A 20,474-nucleotide genomic window follows, 5' to 3' on the forward strand; every position below is an offset into this window, starting at 1 on the left:
ACAAGTCCAGGTAGATGACATCAACTGCACCACCCCTGTCCATCAGTTCTGTAGCCCCATCATAGAAGGCCACCAAATTGGTCAAGCAGGATTTCCCCTTAGTGAAGCCATGCTGGCTGTCACCAAGCACCTTGTTTTTCAAGTGCCTTAGCATGCCTTCCAGGAGAACCTGCTCCAAGATTTAGCCAGACACGGAGGTGAGACTCATTGGTCTGTAATTCCCTGGGTCATCCATTTTCCCCTTGAAAATGGGGGTTATATTTCCCTTTTTCCAGTCTTCTGGAACTTCACTTGACCGCCATGTTTTTTCAAATATGAACGACAGTGGCTTAGCAACTTCATTCACCAGCTCCTTCAGGACCCGCGGATAGATTTCATCAGGTCCCATGGACTTGTGCACATTCAGGTTTTTAAGATGATCTTGAACCAGATCCTCTCCTACACTGGGCCCAAAGTCTTCATTCTCACAGTCACTGTATCTGCCTTCCAAGACTTGTGTGATGTGGTCAGAGCCTTTGCCAGTGAAGACCGAGGCAAAGAACTTACTAAGAACCTCAGCCTTCTCAAAACCCAGGGTAGCCAGTTCTCCCAATAGCTTCCGGAGAGGGCCCACGTTGTCTTTAGTCTGTCTTTTATTCGCTACGTACCTATGAATCCATTCCTGTTATCCTTAACATCCCTAGCCAAGTTTAATTATAACTGGGCCTTAGCTTTCCATCCTGGTCCCTAGCTTCCCAGACAACATCCCTGTATTCTTCCCAGGTCGCCTGTCCTTGCTTTCACCTTTTATAAGCCTCTTTTTCCCTTGGATTTTTTCTCAGCAGCTCCTTAACCATCCAAGGAGGTCTCCTGGCCCTCCTGCTGCACTTCCTTTTAGTTGGGATGCAACACTCATGAGCTTGCAGTAGGTGATCCTTGAATATCAACCAAGCATCTTGGGCCCCCCTGCCCTCTACGGCTATATCCATGGAACCTTACTAAGCAGGTTCCTGAAGAGGCCAAAGTCTGCTCTCTTGAAGTCCAGGGCAGTGAGCTTGCTGCATGCTCTTCTCACTGTCCTGAAGATCTCGAACTTGACCATCTCGTGATCGCTACAACCAAGGGTGCCCTCCTGCTGCACTTCCTTTTAGTTGGGATGCAACACTCATGAGCTTGCAGTAGGTGATCCTTGAATATCAACCAAGCATCTTGGGCCTGGCCCTCCTGCTGCACTTCCTTTTAGTTGGGATGCAACACTCATGAGCTTGCAGTAGGTGATCCTTGAATATCAACCAAGCATCTTGGGCCCCCCTGCCCTCTATGGCTATATCCATGGAACCTTACTAAGCAGGTTCCTGAAAAGGCCAAAGTCTGCTCTCTTGAAGTCCAGGGCAGTGAGCTTGCTGCATGCTCTTCTCACTGTCCTGAAGATCTCGAACTTGACCATCTCGTGATCGCTACAACCAAGGGTGCCCTGGAGCGGCACTTTTCCAATGAGCCCTTCCCTGTTTGTGAGCAAAAGGTCAAGCAGGGCACCTCTCCTTGTTGGCTCCTCTATTTCTTGCAGAAGGAAATTGTTTTTCACACAATCAAGCAACTTCCAGGATTACTTGTGCCAGTCTGTACCGTTGCTCCAACAGATACCAGGGTGGTTGAAGTCTCCCATGAGAACAAGGGCCTGCGAGCGTGAGGCTGCTCCTATCTGTCTATAGAGTGTTTCATACACAGAGTGCTCTTGGTCAGGTGGTCTGTAACAGATCCCCACAGTAACATCTCCCATCGCTGTTCTCCCTTTAAACCTGACCCACAAACTCTCTGTTGACTGCTTGAATCATTTATATGGAACTCTTTTAAGTTTCACTACAGAAATACTGCTTTCCTTATTATCAAATTCTGTTGTTTGGTTGGGTTTGGGGTTTTTTTTTAATGACAAATGAGCAGTTTTCTTTGCAGCTGTCACAGTTTGCATGCTTTCTTTGTAAATAATGAGTTGGAGAGTTAATTTTAGCACTACCACATTATATCTTAGAAACTTCATTGTTGTTAGTATTAGAGGAGTGCAAAGAAATAGTTTGGTATTTTCAATGCAAGAGCCTGTTAGTTTTGTTTCTGACTGCAGTGCCACCTCCCTGCAAGACTTCAGATAGGTCTGTGTATCTCTATAAAGCTCAGCATACTTCCTGTATTGCATCACTACTGTAAACTGTAATATTCCAATATATTTGAAGTACTGCACTATGCACTGTAAGAACAGCAGCTATTATTATCTGTGCTAAATTGCAAATTTCAGCTGACATTTTTAATAATGTAGTAGTATTTTAGCTGTTTGGGGTTCTTGCCTTCTGAAGAACAGCACAGTGTTTAGCAACTCATGTTAATGCATACAGTATTCTTATCATAGATGATTTTATTGGGGAAGGACTATGACATCATTTGTGGCTTGTATTCTGTGTCCTGAAAAGGAATTATGTCATGCAAGCTCTCTTCAGAAGTTTCAGATTTTTCCTTTTGCAAGGATAAATGGTGTCTTTCTGTCTTTAAAAAAAAAAGTATTTTCACAGAATTTAGAATTAGATTCAGGAAAAAGTACAAGGCATTCATTTTCTCTTTGTTTTTCGGTGGGAGGCATGCAGACTCGAAGGTAGCATGGTTCCATGCAAAACTTTTGATTCCAAAGTTTGATTGATGAAAATCCCATATTATGTGCAATTGCTAATTAACATTCTTCTCAAATGTTAAAGTTATTGTGGCTATAACACTGATTTATTTTTTTTCCAGATGAAACTGTATTAGAAAGATTTAGAGAAGCTTTCCTTCACACCTCTCTTATATCTTTTAACTAAGAAAGCCTTTGGTGTTAATAGGTTCAAGTTTGTCAGAATTAGAATTGAAGGGATCTAAATACATATATTTAAAATGTTCTCATCTAAAGCCAGCATGGTGTGCAGCTGTATCAGCTGCCCTTTTCACAGGGGTATAAAGAGCCCCTTAAAGTGGATAAGCCCTTGCTAGACAAGCCTCATATTATCATGTTCATAATGAGCCATTGAATATAGGACGTAAGACCCCAATACACATACCTGCTAAGAGAGAAGCAAGGACTGGACAACTTCATTACCTGTTTATAAAGGGGACAGATAACAGTTTCACCCAGAAGCCCCATTCCTCTGTGGGGGATAAGATTGGATTGAGGGTGCAGCTGTATCTTAAACTGACCAAATAGTATCAGCCTCACAAGATCTGAGCTGGGTTGCCTCCTCCTGTAGTCACGGCTTTGGATTATCAGCATTCCATCTGCCACTGCACTTCCACTGCCAATTAGATGGTATACCCAGGGCTTGGGAGAGCACTTGAATGGTTTACAAGCTGCATGCTGCTAAAGAACCACTGCTTACTGCCTTCCTTCCCTCAGTGATCACAGAACGCTATTAAATTAGTGTACTACCAAGAACACTATGCTCCGGGTGTATCTTCATGCATCCCACTAGTTATTCTATCTGCCTTAAGGGGATGGCCCAATTTCAGCAGCCCCTTAGGAAAATGATAGTTTCTTTCTTACATGACTGAGTATTGCCTATTCGGAGTTTTTAGTCATTGACTTTTGTTGAGACAGAGTTGTTCTTGTGGAAGAAAAAGAAGATAGACTCCTCTAAAAAGCTGATTAAAAACCCTGTGCGGTTGTTTTGAACTGCTGAGGTGTATTGAATATTACAAAGTGTCTTGAAGGAGAAAATTGCTCGAAAAAGTGAAAGACACATGATGGTGTGTAGGTAGTGCAGAAAAAATTGTATGTGAGTTTGTGAATGCTCAGTACCAACACTAGGAAATATGTTGTACAGGCTGCAGCCTGTACTGGGATGCAGAGGGTCAAAAATTGTCTATTTAAGTACAAAGTGTAGGACTGTGGTTTGAAAGTCGGTTTGAGCAAGGAATGCTGTCTTGTGAAGAAGTACCTCCCCCTGCAGGACTCTGCTGCAGGAGGTAGGTCAAGATACTTAATCCATCTACCAGAACATCTGTACCAACGCAGTGGAATTTTTCAACGGCAAAAAGCCTTTTGCTATTTTGTGTTCTGTTACTAGGGAACAGCAAGCCAATGGATGAGTTGTGTTAGATTAAGCCTAACAAAACCTTTGCTTTTGGTTCTACACTACACCACTACATATACTTAGTTATGTATTTACATATATACACGTATGTATATAATATATACAATACGTACAGCATATTTACATATATTTAAATAGCAAATATGCTAAAGATTCCTCTAAGGAATTTTTTGGAGAACTTTAAACAATTTGTTTTGACTGTATTGTATGCCCTTATACTGATAAAGCCAAATGCCTTAGTTTGTATCCAGTGAGAAAGAGATGTACTCAAAGACCTAAATAGCTTGAGGGGAAGATATTTCCTATATTTAAAACTGCCACAGTTGCTATTGCTTTCTATTAACTTGAGCCTATGCAAGCCTATAAGTAACTGTTAGACTCCTGAGAAACCTGGGAGTTTGTTTCCTTCACTGACACTTGCAAGACAAACTTTCAATGAAAGTGACAAGTTATTTCATGCAGGAAATACCTGTCCCATACCTCAGGTAGTGATGCACTGTGGGACTAGAGAATTTCCGTTTGTGGAAGGAAATGCTTATGTGGAAGATTTACTTTTTGGGAAAGACATTTCCCTGTCCATGCTTGGGGAGTTTAGAATATTATAGTGATTCTCAAAGAGAGAGGCTAGTGGGCAGAGAGGAGGATGAAACTACCACATAATAGGTATATCTGTCATACAGCTCTGTAATTTCTCATGCTGAGAACACTTCTGAAAATGCTGGGAAAATCTGGTTTGGGGAAATCATCCCAGAACAAATTTACATCAGTTTAACACTGCCTCTTGTCTCAGTTTGTGAAAGCGGAGGGATTCTGGGCACCTGTGGTGCACAGCACCCATTGGAGTTTGAGGCTTTGTTTAAAACTGACAGCTATGGGATAAGAAGGTGTTTTCTTTCATCATTAGCCAGCCTTTTCTAAAATGTTAATTAGTTTCAGGAAGAGAATTTAAAAATCTGTTGTGAATGTATTCCTGTGAAAAGCTTTCATATTCATGTTGTCTGGCACTACACATCACACAGCTACCTCCTCCTGAGTAGGCCCCAGTGTTGTCTGTTTAGTTCTTTATTCAGATCATATGATAATATAAGGGGGGAAAAGAGGAAAAAGAAAAGCTGTTGAGACAAAGGAGAAGACTTGCAAAGTCAAATGCAAAATATACCTTTTAAACAATATGTTGTAAATATGGTGTTCTTGTATCATATGCAGAGACTTTAATACTCGTCTAGACAATACTATGAAGGGAATATATATCTCTGTAAGCTCAATATGACATACACATCTTTCATTCATCTGAATTGTTTCTTTTAAGTCTTATCACTTAAAATGAAGTCGTGTATGCATATTCATTTGCATACAAAAGAACCTAGATATTCTTGTTAACTATAGATAAGTAAAATGGCATATATGCTAACAAAAGAGAAATCCAAGTTCTGTATAAAATTTCATTTACTGTTCTTAATAGAGTTAGCTAAGAAAATGAAATTTCTTTTTGTGGGGAAAAAAGTATCCTCAGGCAAAAGGAAAGGTCAGGTGTGGAATTTTCCTGTGACCATACATCTCAGAAAAGGATCTCTTAAGATGCTTCAAATGCTTCATTTCAATAACGTTGAAATAGGGCAATAGAAAGCATGTAAAGTAGTGTAATGTCATTTTACATTTATGTACAATTAATGTGCCACAAATTAATACAAATCAAACACAATGGAAAATGGAACACTTCATCTTCATTAAAATGAGCATGTGTATATTATTAATACCATATTAGAAAATCAAAATAGAATTTGCCTTTTTTCATGAAAAATTATCACATTCTCGTTATGCATTTCAGTATGAATATAGTTTGAATATAAATAGCTCCATAGTGGAAAAGCTTTATTGATAAAAATATTTATGCAAGCTTTGCTCCTTCAGTTAGAAAGGTGGTTTAGTACATGTGGCAGAAAAAGGTGGTTAAAAAATGGAATAAATAACTAAAAAGAATCTATATCTATTATTGTATTTAATTATTTGACTGTATGTAATTTTGCTAGTATTATACTGTATTGATTCTGATTGTGCCTCTCAGATGCATTACTATTGCAAAGAAGGGGCACAGTTGAGAATTTTGTTCTAAATCTGTAGTCCTTTAAATCCTACAGCTTCCTTTTATATAAAAAAAAAAAACAAACAACCAAAACCCACACCAAAGCCAAACCACAAAGCCAACAAACCCAAAACCAGCAAACCTATTACCAAGATATTTAATGGGAATCCTAGAATAATTTGGATCAGAAGGGACCATTAGAGATCTTGTTTTCTAACCTCTCGTTATAAAGCAGATTTAAACTAAATCAAGTTGCTCAGGACATTGTTCAGCAGGGTTTTGAGAATCTCCGAAGATGGAGATCCCACTTCTCTTATCACCTGCTCCACTGTTTGACTACCCTGATGGTGACAAAATTTTACTTAGATCTAATAGGGATTTCCTGAGTTGCAACGTGTGTCTAGCATGTCTTGTCCTTTCACCATGTGTGTAGTGTCTGGCTCTGTCTCTATAGTCATTGATTAGATAATTAAAAACTGCAGTAAGATCCCCTGAAAGCCTCCTCTTCTCCAGGCTGAACAAGAACAGCTCTCTCAGTATCTCCTCAGTCAGGACTGTCAATCAAGAGAGATCCAGGTTCAATTTCCTGCTTAGTCAGGTAATATTTAAAAGTCCATTTCCTTTCTTATCAGAAGGTCCTAATCTCTTGGTTGGTTATACGTGTTTTTTCATAGGAAGAACTTTCCAAAGCCTTTAAAAATACAAGGCTTTGGAGAGAGTAATTCAAGACTGACTGGATCAGAGAGTTTGACTTTCTAGTTTAGTCAGCTGAGAGGGAGAGAGAGACCTGGGTGCTGTTCTGCTCCTGTGTCAAGGACTTTAGGGATATTTTGTTTTGTATAATGTAGTCATTTCATCCCTCGTCTCCCTACGCTGTTTTAACTACACCCAGCTGCTCTGGATCCCTGCAGTTCTCACTATAACAGACCTTAACTCTCCAGCTGTCCTCTTTTCTTTCTTGAATGAGAGGACAAGCACATAGCAGTTTATTGTCACTCTATGATCTTTGGCCTTCAAGCTTTCCAGGTAGGCTACTTAGTTCCTCCCAGTGCTTGTAAAGGTTTTGTCATACTTTGGCCTCCCCTGTGTTCTAAGTGCCACCCTGATCCTAATCCTGCAAGTAGTTTCTTCCACATGGCTGCTCTAATCTAAGTAAATCAGTTGGCTAAGTCTCTAGTGAACTGAACAGATTCATAAGCATTTGCCTTTTAATTCATTTAGGGGTGAAAAAAAAAAAACCCAAGTGTTAATATTCTCTGTATTTTTCCTATACACCCTTACAATTCAGAGGACCTATAGGTCAATTAAAGATTGTATTCATTATTTCTTGATTAATTTAGGGATCATAAGAATCAAAACACAAATTTAAATTCATATTGCAAAGTTGTTAAATTTTGAAGCAAATTCAGAAATTTTGTGGCTTTTAATTTTTCCTTTCTTAGTTCAGTTGAGTAGAATGGGACATTTTATTGCCTGATTCTTAACTCACCATAATCAAGGTCATGGTCAAAATTAGGTAATGGTAAATTTTGAAAAATATTTCTGTTCACATCTCATTACTGGTATATTCTTGTGTTGGAGAGGCAGGGGGATGTTAGATTTATTTTTTTTTAAGTGTGAGTACATTTTTCTGAAGACCGAGAGCCAGAAATAGTGCAGCCAGGAGATTTGCAGACATATACTTTTGCCAAAGCTCAAATTCCTTTTTACTGCCATAGCCTAAAGCCTTCCCTGAAGATCCTGTCAATCATAGTAAAATGCACTGAGGTCTTCCCAGGTGGACAAACAAGAACTAAACTGTAACCACAAATTTAAGACAAGATTCAGCCCATTTCAAATACATGTTGTTATGTTAATCCGACACACCATGTAGCTCCATTTTTTTCACACTGTCAGTCAGTCATCAGTGATTCCCCTCAGCCACTTTGCATCAGCAAAGAAAATCTCTCAGTGCGATGCCTCTTTTGACCTAAAACGTTCTTGGGTTTGATGCTATAACCCTTGCTTGCAGAAACTCAAATAACCTGATGGAGTCCATGTAAAGAGGAAGCTGTGAAACAAATAGGCAGATTTTTAAATGATGTCACTATAACCAAACCTCAAAACATGTGTTGAATACCTAAATTCAAGAAATAACACTTAGCAGCAAGGGTAGGTGAGCTGTGTCTGTAATGGAAGCTATGCTGTATTTCTCCATCATCATTTCCTTATTTCCCATTTCTCTCCATATTTTCTATCTTTTTCCTGATCTATTCTATCTTAAGTTATGCTATACTTTAACTGTGAGTTATTTCTGATATTTTGAGAACAGGATGGAGCCAAATAACTTGTTTTTGCTTTCATCTCATGTGATGCTAATGAACCAACCTACTATAAATAACAATAAAGTGCAAAAAAACACCATTGAAGTTCTAATATGCAGTGAGTAAAAAGGCAAGTAAAAAGCACAGAAAATCAAAGCTGGTTTTGTTTATGCTGATATAAATCAAAACCATTTTTCATTAATCTTCACATTCATTTAAAAAGTTTGTACTGATTTTAAAGTCAATTCTTGTAATTGTGTAAGTGAATCCTCCTTTCCCCCTTTTACTCTTATTCCTTTCTCCTTCTCCCTTTCTGTCCAGTCCTGCTAGCAGTGGAATGCCTTCTTGGCCCTCCAGTACTGCTTTTGGTGTTACTGACAGTGCTTATAAAGTCTCTGTGGCAGAAATGAAAGACACAGTGAATGAAAGCAGGGAAATGAAATCCTGTGGTATCAGGAATGCTGTTTTCAAATTCAAGCAGCATCACAGCATTTTTTTTAAATTCATTCTTTTGTCTTTATCAAAGAATGCAAGAGCATGATAAAAATGAAATTAATAATGAGCACTTGCTCTGAAGCAGGAAGTTGGCAATTAAAACAAAGAGAAGGCATCTAAAAGAAATAACAATAAACCACCACTTTATAAAGTCAGGTAAAAGAGTGTACTCACCCTTAGCTATAGTCAAATACTCATAATCTCTTCCATACTGTTCATAATCTCTTCCATACTCTTCCATACATTAGTTTGTTGGGATGTTAATATAAAATACATGTTGGACATCTTAGGACAAAGAGTAAATTTATTATCTAATACAGGTTCACACACTAAGAGATCCTAAGCAAGCAGCAACACAATTCAGTGGGATCCTGCCTAGCTTTTTCTTTTTTAATTCTCTTGATAATTACTTTTCCCTGTTCTCTAAAAATGTTAGCTCGTGGAGTAGGGAAAACTTGTAAAGCATTTTATTAAGTGTTTGCTAGTCCTTGCTGCAAACTGTAGTGCCTTTAAAAATGCTTCTCCTAACTTTATTTCTGTCTGATAGAGTGTTGACAGTACACAGTTTAGTGTCACTGTGAAATTGCATTCTTGAGCATATTACATTTCAATATAAAGCATATAAATATGACATTGAATGACAAGTTTGCTATCACCAATGCCATACCTTGTTTATTTCACTTCCCCACTTGATTTCAATCACTTCATATTTGTGTCTCATTCCATTCAGGGAAGATAGAAAGGGTTCAGTGCAGTCTGTTGCTGTTTTGATAAGGAATATAAAGTATAATAAAAGTATTAATTAATTATAATGATAGTTATTTAATATCACCTGAAGAAATTTTCCATTTTGGTAGAATGGGATTTGATATGCAGGTTCCTAAAACTTGTTTAAAACTTGTTTAATATGGAGACTATTTATCAATGAAAAGTAACATGAATAATACAGATGAGGCATTGCAGATTCAGGGTATGCCCTAAAGGATATCCTAAAAACCAGAGAGTAGTGTTTTGGATTTTTCTAATGCAAACTAGAATAATACCCAATGTTACCAAATATGTACTATTGCAAAAGAGAGGTGATAGATGAAACCTGGACTAGAGGGCCCATTGCGGAAGACTGAAACAATCACAGTTATTGAAAAGGAGTGGCAGACAAAATAATTACAACACAGGTATGAAAAATGTATAAAGCCACAATAAACAGGGATTAAGTCAGTTACAGATGTTCTTACATGCTTCTTGTGGAGAGCTTTGATTAAGCTTTATCTTCTGACTAATTGTCACTGAATCAGTGATGCTTGTTAAATAATTACAAACAAAAGCGCTTTCACCAAAATAATTTTCACCAAAAAATGGTGGAAAAGCATTTTCATCAAAGTAATTAATTAATAAATTAATTAATCCTGCCTGTTATATCAATAGTATCCTAAACAATGCAGAAAGGTGAGTAATTCTGTGTTAGAAAAGCAAATAAAGTATTTACTTCCTGTTTCTTGCATAATCCAAGCAAGGATTGCTAACATAATAAAAAAATTATATCAAATTTTGAATTAAAAGTCCACCAGATTTAACATCATGTCTTTGACTGTGGCCAGAGACTAACCTGTAGATAAGTACAGGAACAGAGCAAAAATAATGTATTCATTGTCCTCTGCTCAGCTCTTAATCATAGAATCATAGAATCATAGAATAGTTAGGGTTGGAAAAGACCTTAAGATCATCTAGTTCCAACCCCCCTGTCATGGGCAGGGACACCTCACACTAAACCATATCACCCAAGGCTTCGTTCAACCTGGCCTTGAACACTGCCAGGGACGGAGCATTCACAACCTCCCTGGGCAACCCATTCCAGTGCCACACCACCCTCACAGGAAAGAATTTTTTCCTTATATCCAATCTAATCAGTTCTTTTGTTCATATTTACTTTAGGGGTATCTGTAGTAGAGTCCTGTGGTGATGTGATCCGTAATTATCTGACTTGTGTTGAAGTATTTACTTTCATATTAAAAAAAAAAAAAAAGTATACCCTTTGGTTCTTGTTCTTATATTGTTGAGAAATTGTACTTCTTTCTTAATTTCTTACTTTTCTCCATCCTTCTCTTTTATATTTACAGTTCAACTGCCTCTTTTTAAAAGTGGGGACTCCTTACTGTATTGAGCACTACTGCTGTTCTGTAGGATCTGTTCCTTTGATCTTCCCGTCACATCTCTGTGTATGTTCTTTACTTTCAGAAAATGTTTTTTGGATATACAGATAGAATCACAGAATGGTTTGGGTTTGAAAGGACCTTGGGATCTTCTACTTCCACCCCCTGCCATGGGCTGGGATGCTTCTGTCCAGCCTGGCCTTGAACATTGCCAGGGATGGAGCACTTACAACTTCTTTGGGCAACCTGTTGCAGTGCCTTACTGCCCTCACAGTAAAGAACTTCTTCCTTATATCCAGCCTGAACTTCCCCTGTATAAGTCTGAACCCATTGCCGCTTGTCCTGTCACTACAGTCTCTTATGAAGTCCCTTTTCCAGCATCTTTATAGTCCCCCTTCAGATACTGGAAGGCTGCTATGAGGTCTCCATGCAGCCTTCTCTTCTCCAGGCTGAACAGACCCAACTTTCTCAGCCTGTCTTCATATGGGAGGTGCTCCAGTCCCTTGATCATCCCTGTGGTCCTCCTCTGGACTTGCTCCAACTGCTCCATGTCCTTCTTACCCTGAGAACACCAGAACTGCACACAGTACTACCAGATTTCTTTCCTCAATTGTTTATAAAGTCATATAGACCTAGTATTGTGTGTATATAGTTAGGATTTTTTTTCCCCATATGCATTACTTCATATCTGTCAACACTGACTTTCTTTCTTAAGCAAAAATACAGTCACTCTACGTCATGATATAAATTTCTAACTTTTTTACTCTATATCTGGTTTTTACTAAAAATTAAAAATTGTTGTCCAGAATCATTGTGGACAGCAATGTTGTTCAGCCGTTTCCTAGATTGGTGCATGGCGAATAATACAAATCCCAAAATGCACTTTTGTAGAATGCCCACTAGTAATGTATCTCTGTTGAGGATCATTTAGTTCTACCCCTGGTGTTTTTTTAGCTTTTTAAACAGTTATTATTTTATGATGGATCGTTCTGATTGTAGTTTATATTCTTTCAGGGATGTGGTGATCAAAATATTAAAAGCTTTCTTAACTACAACTGCACCACACCAGAGGCTTGCATTAAAGCCCCTAATCCTTTCTTCATCTGAAACTGTTCATAAACAGAGAAATAAAATTTGAAACAATATGTATGTAGGAAAGAAGGAGATATTTTATTTAAAGTTACAGTAAGTGAAATAGTTCATAGAATTAATTAAAGGAAAAAAATAGTGAAATCCCTTTAGCAATGCAATTAGAAATTTCATCTCACTGCATTTATATATCACACTGCTAATGTGTTTCTGGAGCTGTGGAAAGTAACAGCAGCTTGTTTTTCCTTTCTTTGCTTGGAAGAAAGGAGGCATACCGAGAGTACCACTCATTTTGGAATTGTGAAGAAGGGAGTGCTTTTGCGTGATTCAAATAAATGTGCTTTTCTCACTAAATTCCTAAATATGCTTTATGTATTGTTTCTAAATTAAAATGGAAGGCACATTCCTCTCAGAGCCTAAGTTGATTCCAGGTATCAGTCTAGTCACCATTTATTTATTTATTTATTATTTTTACTATTTACATTCTCTGACTATGGTAGTATCCCATTGTACCTTGTGCTTTATGCCTCGTGCTTTATAAACCCGAACGTAAAAGGCAAGCTAGGTTCCAAAGAGGTTGTTATTAAAGTCAAGACAGGAGAGAGAAAATGGATACAGGTAAGCAGATGGGAAATGAACCAAACAGAGGCTGATAATATAGCAGCAGCTTAGTTATTGATGTTGTTCTGTTGAAGGATTTGAAGGAGAAATCACAGAGAAAGATGATTTTTAGAAAGGTGTTGAATCAGGTGTGAAGGAGCTTTATAAGGTGATCCTTTCAACTAGAAGGGACCACGTAAGGGGAAGATGCAGCATTTAAGAGTTTCATGGTGGCAGACAAAACTTGGGACAGATTGTGATGAAGCCTCCAGCTTACTATTTTCTTAGGCTCATTTTATTAATATTTGTAGCAAAACAGAGTAAACAATACCCAAAATCTCATGCAATTTTTTAGGAGGAGTCGATATGTTGTTCTCCCCTGTATTTTCCTGTATTTTTACCATTACACCAGCTCGCTTCTTGACATTTCTTGTGCCTTAGAATACCAACAGTTCCTAGCCAGTCTTGAAATTGTTCTGAATATCAGGTTTCTCTTTTCTGAGACTAACACAGTATATTTTCTTTCCTCACATAGTGATGGTAACAGTATTTGGGTGATAAGCATTTTGCTTTCCCTCTGTCAAGAACTTCATTTTAGGTAATCATCTGGGAGCTTCCATCTGTTTTATTTTTAACTCTGGTTGTAGATCTCTCTTCCTTTAAGAAGGTGGAAACATCAGAGAGTAGCTCGTAGTCTTCTCTGAGTGAAGATGATCAAATATTTAAGTCTTTTTTTCCTCCAAATTTACTTCAAATCTAAGAGCATGAGTGGGGATGGTGATGTGAAGTACTATGGTTTTACAGATTTCTTAAATCTTGTATAGCTAGAGTCTCCAAGGGATTGAGAGATCCAAGGAATGGATGACTTGCAGAGACTGCAGCACTGCAACACTTTCGGCAATATCTGAAAACTGCAGATGTAAAAAATTTTATATTCAGCTAAAATTTACTTGACTGATTCCACTGGGTGTTTTTGTTCACAGAACAAAAGTCTGGCTGGTATCGCTCTCTTCCTGTAACAGTTGTTTCAGGTTTGAACTTTTCCCACAAGACCTATTTCCAGAATTAGATTCAGATTGAGAAGTACTGTACAGTTGTTACTGTCATAAAAACAATCTGCTATAGCTGTACTATGGGACCAAACCCAAAAATTAAGGAAATGAGAAAATGTTAGCGTAATTTCTTTAAGAAAATTAGCTGTCTTTTTTTAAAATTCAAGCTTCATGTTGTTGGTGTAATAAGCAAGAACTCTGGCTTTCTTTGGGAAGGATACAATTTTTACTGTAAAATAAAACATCTAACAGCAGATGCTTGAGATGTGCACCCTACAGAGCATGGGGTTTTTCTGCAATCTCATTGAGGGACTGGTATCATATACTCTACTATGTCATGGATTTTCAGGTATGGATCAGTATCACTATAATGTTACCCAGGGCAATTCACCTAGTAACTTTTCTTTAAAAAGCTGTTTAGGAAGATTTGTTACCTCTTCATTAGTACATTGTTTACATGCAAGAGTTCTTAGATAAAGTGCTGAGCTTGTGACATTGACAGCAATTAAAACTTTTGTGAATAGAGATAGTACTCACAAGTCCACTGAAGGGCAGGGGAAGACCACTCTATACTGCAGTCTCCTGGCTTAGTGAGTATTAGATAAGAGACAACAGGCAGGTAGATGGGGAACATGGGGAGACTCAAGGCAATACTGATCAGCTTAGTGAGCAATAATATCAGTACTTTGCAAAATGTGTTTGCAGGCAGTGATTTGAAACAGAGCAGTGAATGACTGGTAAATAGCCTTACCAAAAGCTCCTCCCATGCAATGTGAGGGAAGACAAGCATGTGCCTGCTTGGAAATCTAGTTAACAAAGAGAAAGGCTTTGAGAGTTCGCACAAGTTGGTTATGTTTGATGCAGTAGGCCTCTAGAAGAAGGAGGAAACCTGAGATAATAAGCTCCTGTAGGTTCTAGTTGAAGACAGCTAAAACATCTCCTTGTTGGATGGATATGAGCTGGCTCATTATGTTTTCCACAGTGGAAAATTCATTGAATGAACATATATGAGAAGATCAAAGTCTATGGAGCAGTTACTTCTGTATGGAACCCATACCTTGAAAATACTAGATAGATGGAATCCGGAAAATTTAAATGAAGGCTGCTTGCAAGACCAAGCAAGGGGAAGGGCTTGGTCTAAGACAGAACCACAGACCAAGGATACAAGACAAATGGGCATGGGATCCACCATCATCAGAATCACAGGCATTTCATAGATGTCGAAATAAAAATCAAGTTTTGGACATGTTATTTTATGACGGTAGCTAATCGTAACTCTGGGGGAGACAGAGTGAGATTTTAGTTTAGACAGAAACAGATGTGGAAAAAAGAGATACATGCATCTGAAGCAGTTCTATAGCTTAATGAATCACTATTACAGTATCAGAATCAAGACCTTGTCTCAGACATACCACTCCTCCTGAGAAGCAACTAACTATTGTGACTAATTCTCCTGAAATGAAGAGTGACAGAAAACAGTCTTCAGAAATGCAATTCAATTTAAAATGCCACTTACTTGTAGAAAGTGTGTTGAAAAATCAAACTGTACAGTATGATATAAAACAGCTGTATTATATGGTGTCTCAATGAAACAGCTCCAGACAATTCAATGCATGAAGTGAAAATCGTTACTGATGTGTCAATTCCAACAAAATCTTCTCTCTTATAATTTTTATTTATGGATATAAACTGAGATAGCCTCTAATAGAGTAGCTCACATCACCTTTGTGTGCAAGTAGTCCCCTTTAATTCAGTGGTCATCCCAGAGGATTAAAGTGCTATTCACGGTAAGTCAGGGCATTCGCAACTATTGCTTGATTATCAGATGCCATCAAAAGATGTGAGTGCAAAATCAATTTAAGTTTCTAGAAATGCAGCAATAATTTTAAACATTACTTAATAATGCGGTGACAAACTACAGTACTGATCTAAGAAACATGAAGTTTATGTCTGCTCACTGAATGTTTTTTTCTTTTCCTTTTTTTCTCAACATTCATTTCTCAAGAAAATTGGCTAAAAAGCGAAAAGAGACATTGAGTAGTACACGGCAGGAAATGACAGTGATGGTGAATTCAATGGATAAAAGCTACAATGAGCAAGGCACCAACTGTGATGAAGCTTTCTCTTTCATGGACACACACAATTTAAATGGGAGATGTAAGTTTTTTCTTTTCTTATCCTTTTTTTTTTTGGAAAGTAGAAGAAAGGTGCAAATGGTTTTTAAAATATTCCTCATTTCTCAGTCATGGAAAATCCATGGGACCTAGCGTTTCCCACTGTGCAGCACATAACAGTGTGTATTCGAATGAGCAAGACAGTCAGACATCAAGAACAGACTCCTTTAAAAATAACAAGGATAATTGAGCTTTTTTCTGTCCATCCTTTTCTTCTGCAGAAGAGCAAAGACATTACTGAAACAGCTGTTGTTTTACCTTTCTCTAATCTCTATTATGTTCAAAAATTTGTATCATTCCTGCTGTCCCAAGTCCTTCAAATGCTTCTCCTGCTCACTTCTTTTTTTTTTTTGGTAGGTAAAATTTATTTTTGAATGTCATAACTTAATAATGGTGATCTGATTTTCTCATTATTTCCAATTCTAGATGACGCTTTTTCTTTTTTCTTTCAGCTTGTACAAAGGCTGAATTTGGTGGAATTACCTGTTCTGAAATTTCATAAGAGATTCTGTATATCCTGGGTATACCTGGATCTACCCTGAAAAGAAATAAAATTTGGGATATAAAATTTCTTGTATTAAATTTTAGTCCAGGACTCACTCGTGTCTTGGGGTTAGCACTAAGTAAAGACCAGGAAAACCAGTAGCTTTTGATAATTGTTAAAAAGAAAAGAAAGAATGACTTTGTTGGATTTGTAGTTCTTAAGGAACCTCAGTTTTTCTTGTGTACCAGTGAACATCTTCAGAATTTTTCAGATTGAATTTTGTTTCAAGTCCTAACAGTATATGAGGCCCAAACCTCACTCTTTAATAATACGCTTAAGAACTTACCTTTGACGAGCTCAATTGTACACTGTGAGATTTATACAGTGAGACCACTCTCAGCAGCATTAGGCTCAGAATTTGCAATGTTAATTTGTGTTTGAAATTTGTACTTTTGAAATTGCATTGAAAGAGATCTTTTAAAATCTGACTTGCCCTTCTAGTGAGACTATAGCATTGCAGTTAATGAGATTACTTCTGTGAAGAGATCAAGAGGTTTGACTTCATCTTCCATCATCATGATGTAGTTTTTCAATAGTGTTACTCAATAAGCATCAGCAACCAAAGAAGCTGCAATGAGTTCCTGGGACTAAATCAATTTATATAAACCACGTTAAACCAATTTGAAATTATTGGCATAGCAAGTATTTTGTATCACATGAGGGTTAGACTTCCCGTAAGATAAGTGGTCACCAGAAGCAGCAGTCTGACAGTCTTTAGAAATACTTTGTGTAAGGCCTTGTACTCAAGAGATTTAGAACATTCCTGCTTCCTATTAAGGTTTATTAGCCTGGCTGCATTCTGCATATCTAGCCAGTATTATTAGCTGCAGCAGCCCTGACCTCAACTGATCTCCGCATTCAGACCCAAAAGGAGTCCCATTCTGTTCTTTCCATTCAGTGACTCAGGAGACATAATCAAAGGAAAGCAGTATTGGATATATTCATTTATATGACGAGTGATAACTGCCAGCATTATTTAAGCCAGTTTTCAGATAGCTCCATCTTAACAGGGCCTGGCAACTGTATGCCCTAGATGATCAACCAAAAAAAAGAGGCAGCAGGAGTAACCTCACTCCTTATCCAGCAGATCCTGTCTTCCTTAATTCAAGTTTTGTTTTACAAATTCCTGTTTGTCTGTTTGTCAGTATCCAGAATGTGCTTACATTCACTGATTTTGAGCTGTGTAGACAAGCAAATGAGACTGAATTTGCAACGAGTTTTGCTTAAAAGCCTTTATTGACTCTTTGGCTGAACATCCTGTAAAATGTTGTGATTAACTCCCACCTGTTAAACGTATCTGTTTTTACAAAAGTAATTCACATGGTGTTTGCATACCAGGGAACAAACTGAACTTAATTTGTTGTGTTGGGCTTTCCCATAGGCTTTATAAATGGTTAAATGATTAAATACCAATGTGAGCATTGATCTATGTATCACTTTGAAAGTGATTGTTAAACAAAGAGGCATATTCAGAGCATAATAGTAGCTGTGTACACATTATCCATCTGTCTGAGCAAATAAGAAGGGAGAAGAAAAAATGAACTATAGTAGAATATTTGCAGTATTTATAGTATTTACCCGATTATTAATTAAATTTACTAATGATCATAGCTTCTGTCAAAAGCGCCTGTCGTCACAGTATCAGTAGCATCAGTAGCATTGTTATTCAGTCTCATCTTGTGATTTAAGAAGTAGATTTCTTATCGCTGATCAAAATGCTTTCCCTGATGACATTTCTTTTTAGAGAATTGATCAAATTCGATGAACTATTTTATTCGCTAGGCATGCCTGGTTTTCCCTAGATCCTGATTCCAGCACAACAAACACAACAGGACGGACTCTAAACAACCAAGTCAATGACATGCACTGTATCGCTCAGCTTAAATAGCCACGTATCACTTTTCTGCCACTAACCAGCTTTGTTTCTCTTTGCAGCTGTATCTTCACCATCTTCATTTACAATGAAAACTAACACATTGAGCACAACAGTGCCTAATTCTTATTACCCAGGTAACCAATTTTTTTCTTGGTTTCCACCCCATATAGACCTTTTCATAATAAAAGCACATATAATTATGTTCTTATACTTCTTGACATAGAAATTCAATACATACATAAGCAACATACTGATTGCTTACAGTAGCTTTCTGAAAGAAAACTCGGGAACACTTATCAACCATTTACTGTTCTCTCTCTTTTTACCTTTTCTGCATTGACCTGCTTATGATGTATGACAGATCCATTTGTGCCAACTGCAATTTTAGGTGAGAACATTTCCCTTTATCAAAGTTTATTGCTGAAGTAATTTAGAAAGTCACAGTTCTCGGGGTACAGACAATAGTATGTAAAAAGCTGGAATTTTATCCTAAAGGGAGGTGTGGTAGGCTTGGCTACACTGAGAATGCTAAGGACATTATCAGGCTTGATTACTACTGTTGTAGTGCAAGTCAGGGGAGAAAAGAAATACTTTTAACAAGTGGATTTGTGAGGAAATGTTTATGCATGTATTTGGAGTGATACAAAAGAATTTGATTATTGCAGCAATTGATATAGTTTCCCTCTTTTTTTTTTCCATTTTATCTCAGAACTGAAGATGTCACTTCTTAAATATGACATTTTTTCCTAATTAGACTATTCATGATACAGAAAATCAGACAAAATACGGTTTTGTCCATCCAGCAGCTATCATTTCTTCTCACAATACCACACAGTTTCTGACATGCTTGTCAAAGTGAAGTTTCAGATGAGAGATGGTATTTTGAAGAGCCGAATGATAACATGAGGCTTAGCGTATATAGTTTATTATGCATCAGGTGTCACGGGAACGAAATCTAGGAAAACCTGGGGAATGTAGGGAAACCAGCAATTGTCCAATGTCAAAAAGAGGTTTCTGCACAATGATAAAACAATAAGCATGAGGCGCTACTGCATTTTCAGTGCTTAAGTAACTCTAACTGCTTTGTGGCTTTTCTTCATTTACACCTCCTTTCCATGCTAACTTCAAACTAAACAGGGAGATATTTTGTTTTTTTAAGTAAGAAGTCAAAATGTAACAGTGCACTGTAGCAAGAATTCACACTCCAGTGTTGAGGCTCTTTACTCTTCTTACAACAATTGATGTGTTTACAACAAATATTTTTCTTTCTCATCCTTTTTCTTCAAATCAGTTTAAAAAATGTTAGACCCCTTAACTGATCCCTGCTCTTAAATTGCAAGTTAAATAGGCTTAAGTAGAATGAAGCATATAAGTTTAGGAAGGTGATCTTGAAAATTTGTTATTGTGAAATAATATTTAGTGCAGTGCATTGCAGTGTGATAACTTGGAGAAGGAACTTATGCAGTTTTATACATTATGTAAATCTGGAAGAAGGTAATGGTAGTGACTGTAACAATGTAATAATCTGCATGCAAATGAAATTTGCAGTGCCTTTTAACTGCCTGAGATGTTAGATTTTTTGTGTTTGTGCTTTAGCATTCATTCAACACTTCATCCAGTAGATGTTCTTTCTGACCTTGTGCGTGGGCAAGGAGAAAAGTACTATTATCAGGAGAAAAACTTTCAGATTTCCTATCTCAATTATTAGGTTTTAGTTAATGGTTTCTCCGATTTATATTTTTTTATGTGATCCTTTGCTACATAATAGATGTGGTAAAAGTATTTGTTAGCCTTTTTTTTTTCCTCCGCAAGAAATAATCTCTAAGCAAGTAATTCAAATATCACACAAACACACACTGGGAAATAAAATTCTTTGCTAAGTCTTTAAAATCTGCGATTAGTTAAATACGTATTTTATGGTCTGCTACAGCAACCTGTCCATACTCATCTCAGAAAATCTGCCAGTAATTTCACTGTGGAAACTTAACATTTTTGTAAGCTTACATGTAAAAAAATTAGT

At 37.3% G+C, this 20,474-nt stretch overlaps 1 protein-coding gene across 5 annotated transcripts in view; it reads left to right on the plus strand.

Annotated features, from left to right (window-relative positions):
* PTPRM (protein tyrosine phosphatase receptor type M) overlaps nucleotides 1-20,474 on the plus strand; it is a 475,841-nt gene that overhangs the window by 363,146 nt on the left and 92,221 nt on the right. For 3 of the 5 annotated variants that reach the window (XM_013130096.3, XM_031052840.2, XM_031052841.2), the window contains 3 exons: nucleotides 15,866-16,017; nucleotides 18,514-18,588; nucleotides 18,816-18,842. In XM_013130096.3, coding sequence (XP_012985550.2) covers nucleotides 15,866-16,017; nucleotides 18,514-18,588; nucleotides 18,816-18,842 — 254 coding nt within the window. The remainder of the gene's footprint in view (nucleotides 1-15,865; nucleotides 16,018-18,513; nucleotides 18,589-18,815; nucleotides 18,843-20,474) is intronic. The other 2 variants (XM_031052842.2, XM_031052843.2) reach the window with 2 other exon arrangements.

This window comes from Melopsittacus undulatus, chromosome 1, assembly GCF_012275295.1.
Source record: "Melopsittacus undulatus isolate bMelUnd1 chromosome 1, bMelUnd1.mat.Z, whole genome shotgun sequence".
Taxonomy (NCBI): Eukaryota; Metazoa; Chordata; class Aves; order Psittaciformes; family Psittaculidae; genus Melopsittacus; species Melopsittacus undulatus.